Source organism: Aquarana catesbeiana, linkage group LG04 (genome assembly GCF_042186555.1).
Source record: "Aquarana catesbeiana isolate 2022-GZ linkage group LG04, ASM4218655v1, whole genome shotgun sequence".
Classification (NCBI taxonomy): Eukaryota; Metazoa; Chordata; class Amphibia; order Anura; family Ranidae; genus Aquarana; species Aquarana catesbeiana.
Window position 1 is genome coordinate 358,520,079 of NC_133327.1, and position 21,756 is coordinate 358,541,834.

The 21,756-nt window shown below is 38.6% G+C and overlaps 1 protein-coding gene across 3 annotated transcripts in view; it reads left to right on the forward strand.

Annotated features, from left to right (window-relative positions):
* The window catches only part of GRIK2 (glutamate ionotropic receptor kainate type subunit 2), a 1,356,701-nt gene that overhangs the window by 1,237,404 nt on the left and 97,541 nt on the right, over positions 1–21,756 (forward strand). For all 3 annotated transcript variants that reach the window (XM_073627000.1, XM_073626997.1, XM_073626998.1), the window contains one exon: positions 16,897–17,122. In XM_073627000.1, the coding sequence (XP_073483101.1) occupies positions 16,897–17,122 (226 nt within the window). The remainder of the gene's footprint in view (positions 1–16,896; positions 17,123–21,756) is intronic.

Below are 21,756 nucleotides of genomic sequence, written 5' to 3' on the forward strand. Positions count from 1 at the left end.
ATGTTCATCTTTTCTAACTAAAACACTGGAAGACACAAAAACGACTGTAGTCCCGCACAGACAAGGCATCTGAATTGTTAAGTTATGTTTCAAAAAGTTACTTTCTTTGCTTAAAGATATACTGTACATTGGCTTCATAAAGGCTGTCAGTTTAGGAAATGCCTTTCAATGCACTGGTACAATTATAGTTCATGCACAGTATACAGTTTAGTATACTGTATAGTTTTTCTGCTGGCCTCATTTAATGTACTCTTCATGAAGAACAAAGTCATTTACCACTAACCTTTGCACAGAAATAAATCTGAATACTTTGCTGACAGCTTTTTTGCTAACTTAAGATTACATCTTATGTCATTAAGAGTTTGTGCATAATGACTTTGTAAGTCTTTAATGTCTGTTTAAACTTAAAACTAAAGATCAGCATCAGCAGCATCAGCAGAGGCATTGCAACGAAGGGCTTCATCATATAATTAACTTAATTATACGGTTCTGTTCACATCGGTGAGCCTAAACATGCCAAAGGAGATTCCTCATTGGATCAAGTGACAAAAACAAAAATTAATTATTATGAATTATTTATTAGGTCTATTAATGGCATTTATGATGTCTAAGTCTTTTATGTATTTGTTATGATATGGTTACATGAATATAAAAAGTAGCTCAAAATAAATTTCCATTGTATAAAGCTGACACAAAGTAAACACATTAAGCTTTTGATTACATTATATATAGCAGGATATGTTAGCACTGGGACTTTGGTTCCTGGAAGATTAGGAGTAGGAGAGTAATCTTGGGCAAATCTGCTTGTGTTTCAGTGCATCTGCCTCGAATTTCAGAAAACCCTAAATGTTTGCTAAATTCCATTGAAATCGATGAGGGCAAATCCTGCCTTTACATTTTGCAGATTTTTTGGGCTAAACAATTGTAAAAAAGTGGTATGTGGAGTTGGGCCCTACATTTTGAGACATTTAAATCAGAAATATTGGTTCAGAGATGTTAGAAATTTCTGTTGTGTAACTAAATGTAAGGCCACAGTGTAAGGCCCCTTTCACATGGCCACATCCATTGGACGGACGCCACTTGCTCAGCGGGGGATCGCTCTGCTGATCCCCGCTGGGCAGGCACATGACAAGCCCATCTCCACTCATTCTGCAGAGCAAAGATGGACCCAATCTCGCTCTGCTGTATGAAGAGATCGGATGTAAATGGACTGCCTGTCTGTTTTCATTCAATCCTATCTGATCCACGAAAATAGGACCACCATCCATATGGATTTTGCGGACAGGATCGGATAGCAGCGGGTGTCAGCGGTCCATAGGAGGGAATGGAGGGTCCGATCAGGTCCACCGGAAAAAATGACAGGCTGACCTGATCAGACAGCCTGTGTGAAAGGGGCCTAAAAGTGAGAGAAAATACAGGTTTTATTTTGAAATAAACATTAAAGTGTATTATTTGAGAGATAATATCCACAGATATTGTACAGAGGCTGAACAGTATGTACACAGCTTGGTAGAGCCACAATATAAGACGGATAGACAGGGCAGGTTTTTATCTTGAAATAAACATTAGAGTGTATTATCTGAGAGAAAATGACCACAGAAGTTGTTCAGTGGCTGGACAGTATTAAATTAGCTTGGTTAGGTCACAATATAATAGAAATGTGAGGTCCAGCTGCAGAAACATTGTGTGGTATAGGGTTGGAATACCAGCAGAGGTGGCAGAAATGACTAATAAAGGATGGGGGAATGTTTCAGCCAGAGCATAAGTTTGGGCCGAACATTTGCCAGTTCAGCCGTTAACCGAACAACCGAATTTGCAGGGTGTTCGCCGGAGGTCCTACCCCGACGAACATACAATGTACTAAGCACTGCACAGTGCATTCTGCGCCCTGATTGGGGAAAGCTTTGCCTAATCTAGATGCAGTGTAAGCTGGTTGTTAAGGAGCAGGACAGGGAAGCGATCCAGGGCATTCTTAACAACTGAAGAGTCATCAGCTGTTAATGGGTTTCCCAGCCGACAGCTGAATAAAAAAATTGCCCGTAAAAAATAAAGAAAAAAACGATGTGGGTTTCTTTGTAACACACTCCTGATCCCTGCATTTCTGAACACAACGCACTCCTGAACCCTGCATTCTGAGCATAACACACTCCTTAACCCTACATTCTGAGCATAACACACGCCTGACCCTTGCTTTCTGAGCATAATGCACTGGTAAACCATCCATTCTGAGCATAACGCACTGCTGATCCCTGCATTCTGAGTGTGACGCTCTCCTGAACCCTGCATTCTGTGTGCCACACCTCTTAACCCTGCATTCTGAGAGTAATGCACTCCTGATCCCTGCATACTGAGCATAATGCACTCCTTATCCCTGCATTCTGAGTGTAACACAGTCCTTAACCCTGCATTCTGACTATGCTTCAGAATTCCCTGCCTACAGGCTGCTCAGATATAAATATGACCCTGGCTGCAAATCTCATCAGATTGCACAAAAAATAGTGTGCCAAATTACATGATACTGCAGTACCATGCGGTCTTGTGTTCACAAACACACTGTGATTGCAATCTACTTTTGGGGTTAACAATGTATTATCACCCACAGTAGATCACAAAGGCAGTGCATTTTAAACAAAGTGCAGGAAACACACATGGAAGATGCCTTTCTGGCACTGTGTTCTGGTGTGAGCCGACCCTAACAACAGGACACTGTGCCCCATGTTCTTTAACTTCATCATTGTTGTTTAAGTAGATCTCCATCTCTCTAAGGTTGCCTACCCCTGGCCTAGAGACTTATCTGATTTCCCCTTTAGCAATAGATATACTTTTATGGATTACCTCTGACACCAAAAAGCATATTGACCCCTCTAATTAAACACTCCTTGAAAATATTGACTAGATGAAAAACTCAGGTGCCCCCACTCTGGCAAACTACTCCCACATGTTGCCATGATTTCCTGACCAGCCAGGCTTTGTGTTTGGATAAGGACATGGTATTGATTTTGTAGGGATCCCATGATTTCCTTTTCTTGTTTTTCTGTATGGAAAACATCCATGCCAGACTCGAAAGGTCTGGTACAAAGTTTAGCAGGGTTACCCCTGCATTCCACCGGGGGGGCTTTATTTTCTTATAAAGGGATGGTGAACCCGCGCAGTGGACATAAAGACTTAATTGGTAAAGTTTGGAACTGCTGCCTCCCAACAGGCAGTCACCCTAAAATGGGGACAGCTGAGATATATTAGAAATGATAGAAGGGTTTGGCGCTGTTCCTATTTAGTTTCCTACCTCCATATAGGTTACTAGATTAAAATAAATTCTTAGGTGCACCGTGCATATATCAAATATTAAATACAAATTAACAATATGAATTCCCAAGTATACCGTGCATGTGTCAATTAAATATTCTGTTGCAATATTGTGCAATCATAGGTGATACATAGACATAACTTAAATGCTTACATATGTAATATTGCTAGGGAGGGAAGAAAGGGGGGGGGGGGGGAAGGAGGAAAGGGGGGGGGGGGAAGGGAGAAGGGAGTGAGATAGGGAGGTGGGGAGGGGTGTAGGAAATCTGTTCCTAAGGAAAATTACAATAACAAAATAAAGTGCAAATGTGCTGGTGCAATCCAAAAGGCAACAGTGACAAGATAAAAGTGCAAACGTGCTTCAAAATTCTTTAGTAAGTCTCTTGTGTCATATTCTTGTGCTGTGGTGATAATCCTTCACTTATAATATCTTTTTGCTCTGAAAGTGCAGCCACTCACCAGATCACTTCACCCCTGCGGGGGTAGTAGGCAGTTACAGTTTTATCGCCACTGTACAGCGATCGCTGGCGGGCTCAGGATCGTGGTATATCATATATAAAAAGAGAGGGAGTGCCCATAGCGTAAAATTGCTTTAAAAAAGTTTTATTACACAAAATGAAAGGGTACTCACACTTTTACAGTAAAAATCAAGCGAAATGGTAAAAACGTCAAAACCGTCATTAATATCCTTCAGCGCTGGTACAGGAGGTGATGTTTGGGAAGCACAGATTAGGCCACGCCCCTCCTTCCCCCCCCCCCTTTCCTCCCTCCCTAGCAATATTACATATGTAAGCATTTAAGTTATGTCTATGTATCACCTATGATTGCACAATATTGCAACAGAATATTTAATTGACACATGCACGGTATACTTGGGAATTCATATTGTTAATTTGTATTTAATATTTGATATATGCACGGTGCACCTAAGAATTTATTTTAATCTAGTAACCTATATGGAGGTAGGAAACTTTATTTTCTTATGTTACTTATGAACAAAGTATTCTGGAAGCCAGTTCTTCTTTCCTCCCTGGGGCTTTTGTTATTACCTTTCATGGGAATGTCATCACCCTCCCCTCCTTCTGTTAATACATCTTTTAGACGGGGTCAGGATTTTCATAGGGCTATCCATCTCTGGGATTCATTCCTTTTTTTACATTCAACTGGGTGGTTAATTTACCTTACTTAGGACTTCATTAAACCCTCTTTCCCTACCTGCACCTCTTCCTCCTCGAGATTGGAATTCCTGGGTTTTTACAGCATCTATCACTGGTCCTTCTCAAAGGTCACATGGTCACTGTCTGTTCTTCTATTCACATTTTTTAAAACTGTTTCTTGACAGTCGTTTATTTAAACCTCAGCCCTTTAAACCTTTGATCCCTGCTTCAGCTATAACTTGTCTCTGCTGTCTGCTTGTGCAGATTTGTTGACCGTGTTTGTTCTTCCTGTGGTTTAGTTGTTGCAATTTTTTTGCTGTTTTGTTTCCCAACCCTCCATTTTATTGTTTGGGGATCTCCCTGTGTCCTGTACTGTATGAGTAAGATAGTAAGAATTTTAACATGTACCTGCAAAATTCCATATTGTGGGGTGCAGTACAGGTTATAGGCTTTTTCTCTGTGATCTCCTTACTGTTTGCAAAAAAACTGGAGCCTCACAGAGTGGGTAGAGTTTCAAAGGTACTCTGAGGGGAAGTTAATAGCAAACATTTTTGTCAGTGTCCAACCACCTGAAGGTAGCAGCATAAACCCATAGTCTAAAAATCAACTATTGTGTCCTCCAAGATACAGTATGGAATTTACAGGTATATAAAATTATTTTTTTTCCCTTTAGTACACCTAGGGCAGTGTCCGGACCCCATAATTTTTGTTTGACAATCTCTTGCTATTATCCTAGAAAATTGTCTGATTTATAACATTCGATTCCAATTAACTTGGGTTGAGATTCAGCATCCAAATTTCAGTAGTGTTCACTGAATCTTCCTCAAACTGAGCCCAGGTACATTCCACTCATCCCTAACAGGCAACACTACCCATTTCAGGAATCAGAGGATTGGAGGTGTGTTGGTCATCAGAGGGGATCCTGCATCAATAAGAAAATCTGGCAAAAAGGTTTTTACACAGAACCTCCTTAAAGTGCCTACATTTTTGCTCCCTTCTGGATGGTGACAATAGATTAGTTACTTTACTCTTTTATCTGGAATCTAATAAGGTGACCTCCCAGTAGTGGTCACTATCTTTGATGATACAAACCCTGGGATCCTTGTTTAGGCATTTCAGCATGAAAGAGCCAGGTTGCCTGCAGCAGAGGACCTCAAAGAATCAATAATCTCTGCCAACCCAGGAAAAACTCTTATGATTTTGGAGGAGTGAAATATTCCCCTTAAAGCATGCCCATTTTCTCCTAATTCTTCACTCACTGCTACTTGTACATCCTGTGCAACATTGCCAACATTGAATTGAAATGTGTTGGGGCATCACAAATAAGAAGGTTCACAGGCATATTGGTGCGGCATTTCTGCCAGGTGAGGAGTGGCTAGATATGACCATTTAAAGTGGCCACAGATTCTTCTGGCCTGTTGAAAAACCTCCTACAATCCAAGGTACTTCATGATAAACCTCTGAATCAGCCACTATTGGAGATATGTGCCAGGAAATGTACATGTTTTAATCCCGCCCACACTGTAAAAATATTCCTTCCATAGCAGCCATTTGTAGTGTGCTAGCAGCATGGAGAGTGATAGAACAGAGCTCTGTTCAGTGCTATTAGACAGTTAGTCTGCTATAGGGTGCTATTCTGATTCAATTATCAGTGTAGAATATCAGTTTAGTGTGCATCTAGGGATAGTTCAGTGTGAGTGTAGTGCGACCATTCATCTTTACATTAGTGTGAATGTAGGGATAGTTCAGTCAGTGTGAGTGTAGGGACCATTCATGTTTACATTAATGTAAATGTAGGGATAGCTCAGTCAGTGTGAGTGTAGTGTGACCACCATTTATCTTTACATTAGTGTGAATGTAGGCATAGTTCAGTCAGTGTGAGTGTAGTGACCATTTAACACAGTATATTTTAGTGCGTTACTGCAAATTTAAAGCTGTATATTTCAGTGTGTTATGTGCCATTTAACGCAGTACATTTCTGTGCGTTAGTGCATGCTTCACGCAGTAGATTTCAATTGTGTTACTGAAGTTTAACACCATACAGTTAAGTGCATTACTGCAAGTTTAACGCTGTAGTTTTCAGTGCGTTATGTGTTGTTTAGCGCAGTACATTTCTGGGCATTGCTACACACTTAATGCAGTATATTTCAGTTGTGTTACTGCAAGTTTAACAATGTACAGTTCAGTATGTTACTGCAAGTTTAACGCCATATATTTCATTGCATTACTACAAGTTTAACGCCATATAGTTCTGTGCGTTACTGCAAGTTTAACGCCATATATTTGATTGAGGTACTGCAAGTTTAACGCCATATAGTTATGTGCATTAATGCAAGTTTAATTCCATATATTTCATTGCATTACTGCAAGTTTAATGCCATATAATTCTGTGCTTCTGTTACTTCTATCCAAAGTCTGTGGTCTAGACACTAGAATTTATCCAAAAAATATCTAATCTTGTTCCCAGTGCACTACATTGTGGCTTCATCATACAGACTGGCTCCCCAAGCCGTTGCTTACAAAATAAAGAAAGTTTGCAGGGAAAATTTAACTTTTTGGGCTTTATAAATGCAATTATTGCTGCAGCAGCTTCTATACACAGTACAGATGTGCTACTTTACAGGTGAACTAAGGGGACCACCCAGGCATATATTGAAAGGATTTTTTTATTTTTATGCTTTCACTTTAAGCATCAATCACAGCTCATTAAAAAAATGAAGTTTTTTACAAACTTTTTTTCATTGATACATGTCTCCCAGGGCAGTACCCAGACCCCCATAACCATTGTATGCCCAATTACTTGCATATAAGCCGTCAAAATGGGCACTTTTGATTTTTCATGTTCGGTTCCCATAGACTTCAGTGAGCTTTATTCGGTCCCGAACTTTCATGATGTTCAAAAATTCTGGTGCAAACCGAACAGGGGGTCGTTCGGCCTATCCCTATTAATAAAAAGCAGAGATAATCTGGAACAAATGTTCCTTGATCTCCTCCCACTCAACATCCCAAAAGCATTTGATGTGGTCCCCAGCTCACACCAACCGCAATGTAAAAGTTATCATGTATAGCTGCCAGGATCTCCTTTACAAGACAGCTGAGATCCATATAATCAAAATAAATGCAAGCTTATGGCTGCTACTCCAACCATGAGCTTGTTTTTCACTCACTGGGCACATGTAGTAAACCAAAGATGTGAAGTAGTTAATAATATATGATTAACCACACCATAATTCCCTATATTTTAGTGCAATATACTGTAGTGCAGTGTAACACCTTGTAGCAACTAACTCTCCCTATACAGACTTTTAACTCACCTAAATTACTTCAAGACAAATGGCTGTTGGGAACCCATCCTTTTATAGCAAGAGGCTGGCACATAGATAAGCTGCCATTATTGGTCATTGTATCCCAGTTGACAAAGTTGACATGTCAGGCACAGCATTCTGGTTAAAAAAAAAAATTGATCAAGTGAATTTGATAATAGGAGGTGATTGGACATTGAGGCATATACATACCCCCTATAACTCATACAACTCTGGTCTGCTACACTTTGTTTGCTGTGTCATACATCATATACGCTATCCCTATTCACTCTGTTTACTCTGCCGTAAATTATATGCTTCTTCACTGTGTGTATTTTAAACTACCTCCCCACACTGTACACTATGGGGGTCATTTACTATAGTGCAAATATGTGATCCCACTGCATATGAAAATAGCACCAAATTAAACCAATTAAGACTTCAACTGGGCAGATATGTAAATGGAAAATTATGCTATTGCCGGCAAACATGCCTGTCAGATCTCATATGTAGGAATAGTTGAAGTCAATGGGACTTGAACCTGCAAAATCAAAAGTCCTCATTGAAGGCTTATATGCAAGTTATTTTCCATAAAAAATGTATGGGGACCCAGTTACTGCCCTAGGGGACACGTATCAATGCAAAAAAAATAACAGTTTTTGTTAGGAGCAGTGATTTTAATAATGCTTAAAGTGAAACAATAAAAATGAAATATTCCTTTAAATATTGTGCCATGGGGTACCCTTAGTCTGCCTGTAAAGTGGCGCATCTGTGTGATGTGTAGAACAGTGCCGCAGCAAGATTACTTTTCTAAAGGAAAAAATGTAATTTAAACTTGCTCGTGGCTGTAATGTAATGCTGGTTCCTGCAATGTAGATAAAGAAACACAATCCATACCAGGCCCTTCGGGTTTTGAAATCAACCAAACTTATGTGCATTCGCTAATTATGCAATGCAAGTTTTCACTAGGCGATACCATCAGTGGGATTCAAACCCATGGCTTGAATCTTTGAAGGTAGCAGGTCATACCACTATGCTATGGAGCTGAGCACGATTATCCATAGAAAATACAATTACTAATGTTTGATTCTTTTCATTCTATACAATAATGTTTTGCATTTGAGGTATTAATATTATGGTACCAACCATGCTCATGTGGCATTGGCTATTAGGCTTTTGCGTATTGTCAGCATTTGCTGCTGATTAAGATATAAGCTTTGAGCTTTTTATTTTCACAGTATATAGCTTGTTGCTAGGCAAGAGCATATCCTTAACAACTGATGAGTCATCAGCTGTCAGTGGGGTTCCCCGCTGACAGCAGACAGTACAAAAAACAAAAAATTGCTGTTAAAAAAAAATTGAGAAAACAAACTGCGTGGGGTTCCCCCCAGGATCTCACCAGGCCATTTGGGTCTAATATGGATTCAGAGGGGACCCCCCCGACACCAGTTTTTTTGCTCGCGTGTACGAGGCATAACATGTGAGCAATCATCAAACAGTCTTAGTGGGGTGCGGGTCAGGAAATATGCACCCCCAAAACGCACAAAAACCATATCTATTTGTAACCCAATATACACCTTTTTTACTTGTATTTTTTATTAGTCTCAGTAAATGGACAAAAGCACACATATACTGTCAGTACTTAGTGACTGCCTCCTCCACATCATATGACCACCAAACAAATTAACAAAAATACACAGCACATTTTAATAATCATGTATATACAGTATCTCACAAAAGTGAGTACACCCCTCACATTTTTGTAAATATTTTATTATATCTTTTCATGTGACAAAACTGAAGAAATTACACTTTGCTACAATGTAAAGTAGTGAGTGCACAGCTTTTATAACAGTGTAAATTTGCTGTCCCCTTGAAATAACTCAACACACAGCCATTAATGTTTAAACTGCTGGCAACAAAAGTGAGTACACCCCTAAGTGAAAATGTCCAGATTGGGCCCAGTTAGACATTTTCCCTCCCCTGTGTCATGTGACTCATTAGTGTTACAAGGTCTCAGGTGTGAATAGGGAGCAGGTATGTTAAATTTGGTGTTAACGATCTCACTCTCTCAAACTGGTCATTGGAAGTTCAACATGGCACCTCATGGCAAAGAACTCTCTGAGGATCTGAAAAAAATAATTGTTGCTCTACATAAATATGGCTTAGGCTATAGGAAAATTGCCAAGACCCTGAAACTGAGCTGTAGCACGTTGGCCAAGACCATACAGCGGTTTAACATGACAGGTTCCACTCAGAGCAGGCCTTGACATGGTCAACCAAAAAAGTTGAGTGCACATGCTCAGCGTCATATCCAGAGGTTGTCTTTGGGAAATAGACATATGAGTGCTGCCAGCATTGCTGCAGAGGTTGAAGGGGTGGGGGGGTCAGCCTGTCAGTGCTCAGACCATACGCCGCACACTGCATCAAATTGGTCTGCATGGCTGTCGTCCCAGAAGAAAGCCTTTTTTAAAGGTGATGCACAAGAAAGCCCACAGTTTGCTGAAGATAAGCAGACTAAGGACAATGCTTACTGGAACCATGTCCTGTGGTCTGATGAGACCAAGATAAACTTATTTGGTTCAGATGGTGTCAAGCATGTGGCGACAACCAGGAGGAGTACAAAGACAAGTGTGTCTTGCCTACAGTCAAGCATGGTGGTGGGAGTCTCATGGTCTGGGGCTGCATGAGTGCTGCTGAGACTGGGGAGCTACGGTTCATTGAGGGAACCATGAATGCCAACATGTAATGTGACATACTGAAGCCCAGCATGATCCCCTCCCTTCAGAGACTGGGCCACAGGGAATAATTACAACATGATAACAACCCCAAACACACCTCCAAGACGACCACTGCCTTGCTAAAGAAGCCGAGGGTAAAGGTGATGACTGGCCAAGCATGTCTCCAGACCTAAACCCTATTGAGCATCTGTGGGGCATCCTCAAATGGAAGAGGTGGAGGTTCTCTAACAACCACCAGCTTTGTGATGTCGTCATGGAGGAGTGGAAGAGGACTCCAGTGGCAACCTATGAAGCTCTGGTGAACTCCATGAGGGTTAAGGCAGTGCTGGAAACTAATGGTGGTCACACAAAATATTGACACTTTGGGCCCAAATTGTACTCACTTTTGTTGCCAGTGGTTTAGACATTAATGGCTGTGTGTTGAGTGATTTTGAGGGGACAGCAAATTTACACTGTTATACAAGCTGTACACTCACTACTTTACATTGTAGCAAAGTGTCATTTCTTCAGTGTTGTCACATGAAAAGATATAATAAAATATTTACAAAAATGTGAGGGGAGTGCTCACTTTTGTGAGATACTGTATATCTTTCACATAACAATGTACAATCATGATCTACAATCCAAGATCAAACAATAAACTGATATCCATCTTCTTAGTATATTCCCTCCCAGATCCGTCTTCACCCAATTCTCATATGCAACTTGGCAGGTATCCTCAGAATGAAAAGAAACATTAGATTGACCACTGGCCACAAAATCCTGGAGAGCAAATATATCACCAACCTGTAAATTCAGCAACCTCTGTAACATTCACAGCAATCGTCTTCAGGCCCACTTCACACTGATATTCAGGGTTTACCTGTATTCTCATAGAATTTCACAAACTCATCGAACCCCGCAACATGGCAACATCCTTTATTAGTTCCACCTTTATTTGGCCTCTTGTTTATCCAGGGGTCCCCCTAGAAGTGGGGCCCCTAAAATGCCCCCAACCCAAAGCCCACAAGCCATTTTTGTAAGAAAAATTCAGGCCTGTTCTTAGACCAAACCCTGCCACAAATGCAGGCCTTTAAATAACCTAGCTAAGCTTGCTCACCCACCCAGTAAAGGACACACCCACCAGTGTAATTGTTTCTGTCTCTTGAGTGCTCACACCTTTTCATTAGGAATACACACTCTTTTAAAATGAAAAAATGCATCATCAGATATATCTGTGCAGGGTAAAGCTCAAAATAACACATTTCCAGGGCTCTACCCATGATCAGTAATCCCAAAAATCTCCAAATCAAACTTGTACGTTGTTGGGCATGTGAAGGGTCCAAAACAGGAAATCATAAGCATACAAAATTAAAATGTGTGCAGCATCACACCAGACTTAGAACCAAAACACCCCAGTTCTAGATTTGGTGCAAACCCACATATGTGTGATTTATAATGTGATTTATTGGAGTTTCATTATGTGAAACCCATTAAAAATGTTAGCACTTGTGAAAAAGAAACTTTAACACCACAACACAAAAACCTCTAGCCAGGTAGCAGGATTGGGATCTGAACTCAGAGCTGGTAGGCAGAAGTGCTAACCCATAAGCCACTATATGGACACATGTTTTTATGCTGCATCTCTGTGGTGTCAAACTGCCCTAAGTCCCAGGTGTGCAAGAAGTTAACCCCTTCCCGACCAGCACATGCCGATGTACGTCGGCAGAATGGCACGGCTGGGCAAATGGACTTACAGGTACGTCCATTTGAATTTCCCACCGTGCCATTGAGTGCGCGCCACCGGGAGCTCCGTGAGTCGGGTCGCGGGTCCCGTGGACTCGATCGCCGCGGGGATACCCATGATTGCCTCACGGAGAGGACGAATGGGGAGATGCTGATGTAAACAGCATCTCCCCGTTCTGCCTAGTGACAAGTGTCACTGATCACAGCTCCCTGTAATCGGGAGCAGTGATCAGTGTAATGACACTGCTAGCCCATCCCCCTACAGTTAGTAATCACTCCCCTAGGACATACTTAACCCCTCCCCGCCCCCTAGTGGTTAACCCCTTCACTGCCAGGAATCAGTGCATTTTTATAGCACTGATTGCTGTATAAATGACAAATGTGTCAAAAATGTCCGACATGTCTGCCATAATGTCACAGTCACAATAAAAATCACTGATCGCCGCCATTACTAGTAAAAAAAAAAATATTAATAAAAATGCCATAAAACTATCCCCTATTTTGTAAACGCTATAACTTTTGCGCAAACCAATCAATAAATGCTTATTGTGATTTTTTTTTACCAAAAATATGTAGAAGAATATGATCGGCCTAAACTGAGGGAAAAAAATGTTTTTTTATATATTTTTGGGGGATATTTATTATAGCAAAATGTAAAAAATAATGCGTTTTTTTTTTTTTAATTGTCGCTCTTATTTTGTTTAAAGCGCAAAAAATAAAAATTGCAGAGGCGATCAAATACCACCAAAAGAAATCTATATTTGTGGGGAAAAAAGGACGTCAATTTTGTTTGGGAGACATGTCGCATGACCGCACAATTGTCAGTTAAAGCGACGCATTGCAGAATCGCAAAAAACGCTCTGGTCAGGAAGGGGGTAAAATCTTCAGGGGCTGAAGCAGTTAATCAATGCAGATGTACTGTGGAAGGCCAGCAAGACACTGAACAACCTGTTTCTGGAATATGCCATCTGTTTTGAAGGCTGGTTATGGTTGATTACTGTCAGCATGCTGAGAGCTAAACAGCTGTCATTTTGTGGGTTTTAGCTTGGTAAGAGGCTGCAATTAGTGCTGGTGGGGAAATGTTAAGGCTGATTAGAGTCCTTGCCCATGGAAAACATATGACATAATTTGAAATGGCGGTGGAACCCTCCTACACATAAATACTACATTTAGACATAATTTATCTAAGGACCTGAGTCAGGAGTTATATTTAACAACACAGGGAGATTACACAACTTCTCTACATGAAGTGGCATGTTTGGGATTTGAACCCAGAACCTCTGTGCTGTTAAGTAGAAGGGCTAACTCATTAGCCACTGAGGAGCCCTCCTACACATAAATACACATAAATACACATATACTGCATTTCTTTGGACATATAGATGGTAGAATTACATTAGTCAGGAGTTATTCTTCTTGATTTATTCTGTGATATTTGGTGGTTCTTGGTGTTTGAGTGTAGAATAGTGATGTTACCCTCTGATTTTTAGGAATGACATTTCGAATTCTGATGTTGGTACACATATCAAATTTTTTGGGCTCAAATTAGTATCATTTGTAAATATTAAAACACACACAAAATTGTGACTCAGTTTAAATTTGCAGCAGCAATGGTATTGTTTGTGGTTTGTGAAGACACCTGTGTGATTTTGGGTAAAGATTTTTGTGAGATGGAGAGCAACAAGTGAAAGTGACAAAGAAAAAAATATTTTACCAAAACATGAAAACATTACACATTCTAGCATTCTTAAAAACAAAATAGATGATGAAGAAGCACAATTGTTGCAAGGACAATTTCTTTGAGAGAAAGATACATTTCATCTCAACATGAAAAGGATTTAATTGGGGAAGTTACAATTGTACCATTAGAATCAATGACTGAAACTTGCACTGGCCTACATATTTTTCATTTTCACTCTGAAAAACGCACTTTAACCCAAAGCTCATTTTGGTATTTACTATAACTCCTGGTAAAAAGACATGGGAGTTAAAATGAGAGTAGTTTGCATGTCTGAGCATGCTCAGTTGTGCTGGCACCTAGTTGTAAAGAGACAGGGAATTTATCTCTTCTCGGACTTTTAAAGATATTTTAGTATAGAAATCACTTTTTCACACATTTTAAAAGCAGATTATCTTTAAAAAATATAATGCATATTTCAGTACCATTTAGGCAATCATATCATGCTCTAAACATTATTTCCATATGCAATTCTCCAGGTCCTAACAAAAGTAAGGGTTTGGGGGTATCTGTTTTCTAGGAGCTCTAGTAAATTCAATTTTGGGATTTTTTTTTCACCAGCACTATAGTGAATTTAGTTTTAGCGCTAATTACCATGATTGTGGCATTTTAGCACTAATTAGCACGCTGCGCTATAGTAAATGACCCCCTATGTTGCACATTATATACTTTATGCTGCTCCATTCTGCTTACTATATGTAATTTACATAATTTGCACTGATAGTTAACACAGTATTTTGATAATAATAAAGAGCAACTATTTCTATCACTAAGATTTTTTTTTCAAATGTCATCCCATTCAGCTAAGCCCATTTTTATTAACAAAAACAAAATAAGGTAAAAGTAATAAATATACTTTTTTTAAAAAACGTTATTTTTTTTTACAGAGCCAGTGTTTTTTTTATATGTACTCACCATAGTATTGTTTGCTTGTTTGCTTGGAAATCTTGTTGTGTTATTAAATTTTCATGCAAACAAATTCATTGAATTTATCTTTCATCTTGATAAATAGCATTAGCTACATAATTTAACTTGAGCTAGAGTCAAAATAATTCCTGCATTCTGCATTTCTTTAATTTAATCAATTTTATTTAGAAAATATCTATTTGACAAAATACATTTAAAATTGCCAGTGTGAGGTCAATATGTATTTTTCATAAAAGGTCTAATGGTGTTATGTTTCAGTTGCTTATTTACTTTGGCTAATGTTTGCTAAAGTCTTCTAGAGGTTTTGATCAAAGTTACAGCCAAACTTCCTATTATCTATCACCACTGGACTGGAGCTAAAGGATGCTTTAAGAGATTTGTAAGTACAACCAACATCTTGGTAAATAGGTTGGCAATCTTTGTTTAAGATGATGCTTTTAAAATTGGATTTAAAAGCTAAAAGTAAAAGAAAACTGCTGGAGTTATTAGTGAAAAAGAAATGGGAAGTTTTAGAAAAACATGTGGACTGAAAATTGAAAGTAAGATGAAACTATAAAATTGCTATGGTAGCAATTGCATATGATATATCAAAGTTTCAACAAAAGTAGTGATGTCCATTAAAGGGGTCCTAACTTCTAAGACAAGTCCAACTTTTTTTCAGCCAAAAGCTGTGTTATACTGCTCCTGACACCCTGTGTTTCATAGCTCTGACTCTGTTTTGTGTATTAGGATTTAAATGGAGCCTTGAATAGTCAGTACATAAATATAACACAACTATAATACTGGTTTAAGTTAAGGAAAGCAAGATAGAGGGGAGAGGAGAGAAATACTTATTTACTGGAGCAGAGGGGTCACTAGAAACCTTTCCAAGGACAACATTGATGTTAGAGGCACCCAGAATGTCCATTGAGCTTTGTAAATACCATATTTTTTTTACTAATCTATAACAGCAATCGGATTTTTGTTTTATATATGATGGGGAAGCATTAGAATCACTGTCAGTTTTTTTTTTTTTTTCTAAAGGGTCCTCTGTGCTTGGGGGATTCACTCTTACTTCCAGTTCAATTTGTTACTGGAACAGTAGGTGAGAAAAAAAAATCTACCAAAGGGGATACTTGTTGTGACACCTGTTAAAAGTGTAATGTTCCCTGGCCTCCACCTGTTTAACTGTGTATTGTCATATGTTTCTCTGGAAAAAGAAGTTCTGTATTTACAGAGCCCAGCAGCTCATGTTCAAATTTACTCCCAAGAAAAGAGCCCTCCATCCTCTGCTGTGCTTTCTCTTTTGAAAACCCATAAGGTCCCACCAATCTTGTGTTGTGTGTGTAATCTGTAGTAAATGAAACAAAGATTATGAATACATTAAAAAAACAGATACAAGATATTAATTTCAAAAACACATAATCTTTAAAAAAAATTACTTAAAAGCATAATAGTTTCCTTTTCATATTCGCATTATACTCCTAATTTTGTAAGATTACTTACATTGATTTACAGCCATATTTGAACTTATTTCTTCAGAATTTGTCTTGTGCCTTTCACATAAACCTTTCAATAGGTGCACTTGTTCAACTGTAATTATGTCAATGCAGTTAAATAACCATGTTTATTACATTACCATGTCATGAGCTGTATTTTATATTCAATTAGTAATGATTTAAGCATAAAGTTATATGTATTTTGGTAACCCCTCCACACGGTCTTATGTTTTATTTTCCCTGTTTAAACTCCATCATCAATAATTTTGATTTCACCAACAATTAAAAAAATTATAATAAGGTTATATTTATTCAGGTCGGGTGAAAATTCCTACATAAATGATATATTCATCTGATTTCCAAGTACTTTCAAAAAAAGGTTATTAGGTCTTGTTATTTTATTTTATGCTATTCAGCAGTGCAATATTAAAAATATTTCTGTATAAATGCAGGATTTCCAATTACTCCTCCTATTACCTTTTTGGTTGCATATTAATTTAAAAGGGTACTTGTATTCTTTCCCAGAAATCCAAAATTCCAACCTATGAAAAGATGTGGGCCTTCATGAATAGCAGGAGCCAGTCGGTGCTTGTCAAAAATAATGAAGAAGGTATTCAGCGTGTACTCACCTCTGATTATGCCTTTCTAATGGAGTCAACAACCATTGAATTTGTCACGCAGCGCAACTGTAACCTGACACAGATTGGAGGCCTTATAGATTCAAAAGGTTATGGTGTTGGAACTCCCATGGGTATGTTTTGTGTCAATTATTTTGTCTTTGTTCATTTATCTTAGCTGGCATAAGAATGAAATAGAATGCTTTAACAATAATTGTATATGGTTAGGCACTATTATGCTGAAATACTATATATGTATATGTATATTTTTAAGTTCAAATATATGTTTTTCTAAATGGATATAGTCTCCATAGTCTCCATTTTTTTTCTAAATACTGAAAAACCTTGGTGGGCAACTTTACATTAAACTATTATTTAATTACTTAGGAGGAAAATATTGCACATATCTAGTTGTGTCTTAATTCAAAAATTAATTTCTAATATAGTGGGTTTTAGCCATACTGTATTTTAAACATAAAGACATTTTTTTCCACATTTGATGTGCCTCTTGATGTCACTATTAGTTTTTCCTATCAAACAGTATAAACCCTGATATGGTTTTTGGAACTAAATGGATAGCATTGGTTTATATAGGTAACTGGAGTTATTAAGTTCAAACACATGAAAGATAATTTCATAATTTTTTTGTTAAAGTTGTATTTGTTGTGAAATGATTGTTGTTATTATTGGGTTTATTAGCCTTCTTCACTGTTTTTATCTATATTTATTAAACATGACAGGCACTGAATAACAAAAAAATAGTTCTTACATATTTCTCTGTATATTATTTAGCAAAACATTTAAAAATCAAATTATTATTGTTGTAGGTTGTTTTCTCTGTACATTTTTACACCAACATCAAATAATTTATTAAATATCATATGCTGTGGAATACAACCATGCCTGTTGGGAACTCATATTATTATTTCAAAGCATTATCTATATTCAAACTCTTTTTTGTTCTGCCACTTGTAAAAAGCATTCATCAAAGGCTAAACCAAGTCTTTCATGGAAGCTCTTCAGTGCAGTTGGTACAATTCCGCCAATTCATCAAAGGCATAAGAAGAGACTCTAATTGATTGAGAACATAGCAATTTGCAAGGGTGTACTGTAACTGCTCAGTGTAAGAATCAGCTTGCCTAAATGGGAAAGAAAATAAGGTTCCATATTTCTCCTAGTGGAAAAAGAATATGAAAAGCCAAAAATGTAACCAGAATGTTCAAAATATATGCAAAGTAACATTTGTCTATAGTATGCTGTGCACTGATTATGAACCTGATCTCTCAATAAAATATGTATATAGGTATATGTATATATACATAGTGTAAGTGATCGTATTTAATTAAAGAGCTCACAGAGAAGTAATCCAGATGCCAAAGTGTGTATATAGGGCTTTCTGCTTACATTTTATCATCATTGCTGCAGCAAAAACAAACTAAAGTTCCCTTGCAGGGATAAGTCTCTTCACAGTCCAACAAACAATAAATGGTTTTAAGCCTCCTGCCTAGTTGTGAGACAACACTGGGTCTGCTCAAACTTTCAGACATGTTCCATCTCAGACTGTGTGCAGTCCAACACACAAAGCCCCTGTTAAGCCCCCAAAAAAACAAATTTTGCCCCAGGTGGGGGAACAGATATGGCCAATACTAGAGGAACCTATCACTGCCACCAGTTTATCCTATGAAACGCTACAACCTAGGCAGTAGGAAAACTCCATCCACAACACCAGCAGGAAATCCTTGAATAGCGCTTCTTGGCTGGTGCCACTCATAATAAGGGAACATAGTCTGTTATTAGTCGAAATAGACCATGGAGAAAAGCGGGCACAACGGTGAATGTCAGCAGAATGGTTATCGTTTTATTAAAACATAGTGAAGTACAGCCATAAAACATGGCAATGTGTTTTCAGCCATTCAGACCTTAATCATGGCTACCATATGGACATAACAAACACTTCAAATGACATATATGTGTGAAACCCAATGAATATCTGCAAATAACATACAGTGGGGACACAAAGTATTCAGACCCCCTTAAATTTTTCACTCTTTGTTATATTGCAGCCATTTGCTAAAATCATTTAGGTTCATTTTTTTCTTCATTAATGTACACACAGCGCCCCATATTGATAGAAAAACACAGAATTGTTGACTTTTTGCAGATTTATTAAAAAAGAAAAACTGAAATATCACATGGTCCTACGTATTCAGACCCTTTGCTGTGACACTCATATATTTAACTCAGGTGCTGTCCATTTCTTCTGATCATCCTTGAGATGGTTCTACACCTTCATTTGAGTCCGGCAGTGTTTGATCATACTGATTGGACTTGATTAGGAAAGCCACACACCTGTCTATATAAGACCTTACAGCTCACAGTGCATGTCAGAGCAAATGAGAATCATGAGGTCAAACGAACTGCCTGAAGAGCTCAGAGACAGAATTGTGGCAAGGCACAGATCTGGCCATGGTTCCGAAAAAATTTCTGCTGCACTTAAGGTTTCTAAGAGCACAGTGGCCTCCATAATCCTTAAATGGAAGACATTTGGGATGACCAGAACCCTTCCTAGAGCTGGCCGTCCGGCCAATCTGAGCTATCGGGGGAGAAGAGCCTTGGTGATAGAGGTAAAGAAGAACCCAAAGATCACTGTGGCTGAGCTCCAGAGATGCAGTTGGGAGATGGGAAAAAGTTATAGAAAGTCAACCATCACTGCAGCCCTCCACCAGTCAGGGCTTTATGGCAGAGTGGCCCGACAGAAGCCTCTCCTCAGTGCAAGACACATGAAAGCCCACATGGAGTTTGCTAAAAAAACACCTGAAGGACTCCAAGATTGTGAGAAATAAGATTCTCTGGTCTGATGAGACCAAGATAGAACTTTTTGGCCTTAATTCTAAGCGGTATGTGTGCAGAAAACCAGGCACTGCTCATCACCTGTCCAATACAGTCCCAATAGTGAAGCATGGTGGTGGCAGCATCATGCTGTGGGGGTATTTTTCAGCTGCAGAGACAGGACGACTAGTTGCAATTGAGGGAAAGATAAATGCGGACAAGTACAGGGATATCCTGGATGAAAACCTTCTCCAGAGTGCTCAGGACCTCAGACTGGGCCGAAGGTTTACCTTCCAACAAGACAATGACCCTAAGCACACAGCTAAAATAATGAAGGAGTGGCTTCACAACAACTCGGTGACTGCTCTTGAATGGCCTAGCCAGAGCCCTGACTTAAACCCAATTGAGCATCTCTGGAGAGACCTAAAAATGGCTGTCCACCAACAATTACCATCCAACCTGACAGAACTGGAGAGGATCTGCAAGGAGGAATGGCAAAGGATCCCCAAATCCAGGTGTGAAAAACTTGTTGCATCTTTCCCAAAAAGACACATGGCTGTATTAGATCAAAAGGGTGCTTCTACTAAATACTGAGCAAAGGATCTGAATACTTAGGACCATGTGATATTTCAATTTTTATTTTTTAATAAATCTGCAAAAATATCAACAATTCTGTGTTTTTCTGTCAATATGGGGTGCTGTGTGTACAATAATGAGGAAAAAAATGAACTTAAATGATTTTAGCAAATGGCTGCAATATAACAAAGAGTGAAAAATTTAAGGGGGTCTGAATACTTTGCGTCCCCACTGTATATACTGTTCTTTCTGCCTGGAAACTTGAGATTGTCCATAGCAACCAAAAAGTGTCCCTTTACGTCAAAAGCAGTTTTAGACCAGCTAGAAAACAGCGATAATAAATTAGAATCACTTGCAGAACTGAGCAATAGTGATTTGTGGAGAAATTCTTCACCAAACACTAAAATTAATGACAGCTACAATTCTGAAACTGAGCAAATGTCAGTGTTTTTGATTTGATAACATTATTGAATAAATTGTATTATTATTATATTATTATTTGTTATAAATATTTATAGTTATTTATTATAATATAATTTATGATTTCGCATTTCAAACTTTTTCATACCCGGGTTGTTTACTAGACTCTTGTTTGGACAGATTTAAGTGTGTTATTCCTAATAATTACAGGCCTACAATATAAAACACCAAATATTCATGCAAAACAATGTACCACTTTCAGAATCAAAAATCTGACATAATCATACCGCCAGGGAGATTAAATAAAGAATTACAAAAAATAAAAATAATTGTCCATCACCTGCTGGATCTGCCAGGATTCTGTAGTGAGATCAACAGTGGTTATTTCCTGGCTGAACCCAGCCTCTCAAAACAATGTACCACTTTCAGAATCAAAAATCTGACATAATCATACCACCAGGGAGGTTAAATAAAGAATTACAAAAAAATAAAAATAATTGTCCATCACCTGCTGGATCTGCCAGGATTCCGTAGTGAGATCAACAGTGGTTATTTCCTGGCTGAACCCAGCCTCTCAATCATTTCATAAATCTGGGTTGTAAAGTAAATGTCAAATTTTGACACTTCATTTAGCTATCAGAAGACATCACAAAGTCCTAAGGAACCATTTGGCTTGGGAACCAAGACTTCACCATTTACAGATTTTCCTATAACCCTGAAAACTAACATTCTCTGCAACTCTTTGGTCACTGCCTGTCACTGGTCTGAGGAACAAGATAAAGTTGAACTGAACTGGAACCTTTGGGTCCATGATCATGTTATGATTAGGGATGAGCTTCGAGTTTGAGTGGAACTCATGTTCGACTTGAACATTGGCTGTTCGCAAGTTCGCCGAACAGCGAACAATTTGGGGTGTTTGCGGCAAATTCAAATGCTGCGGAAC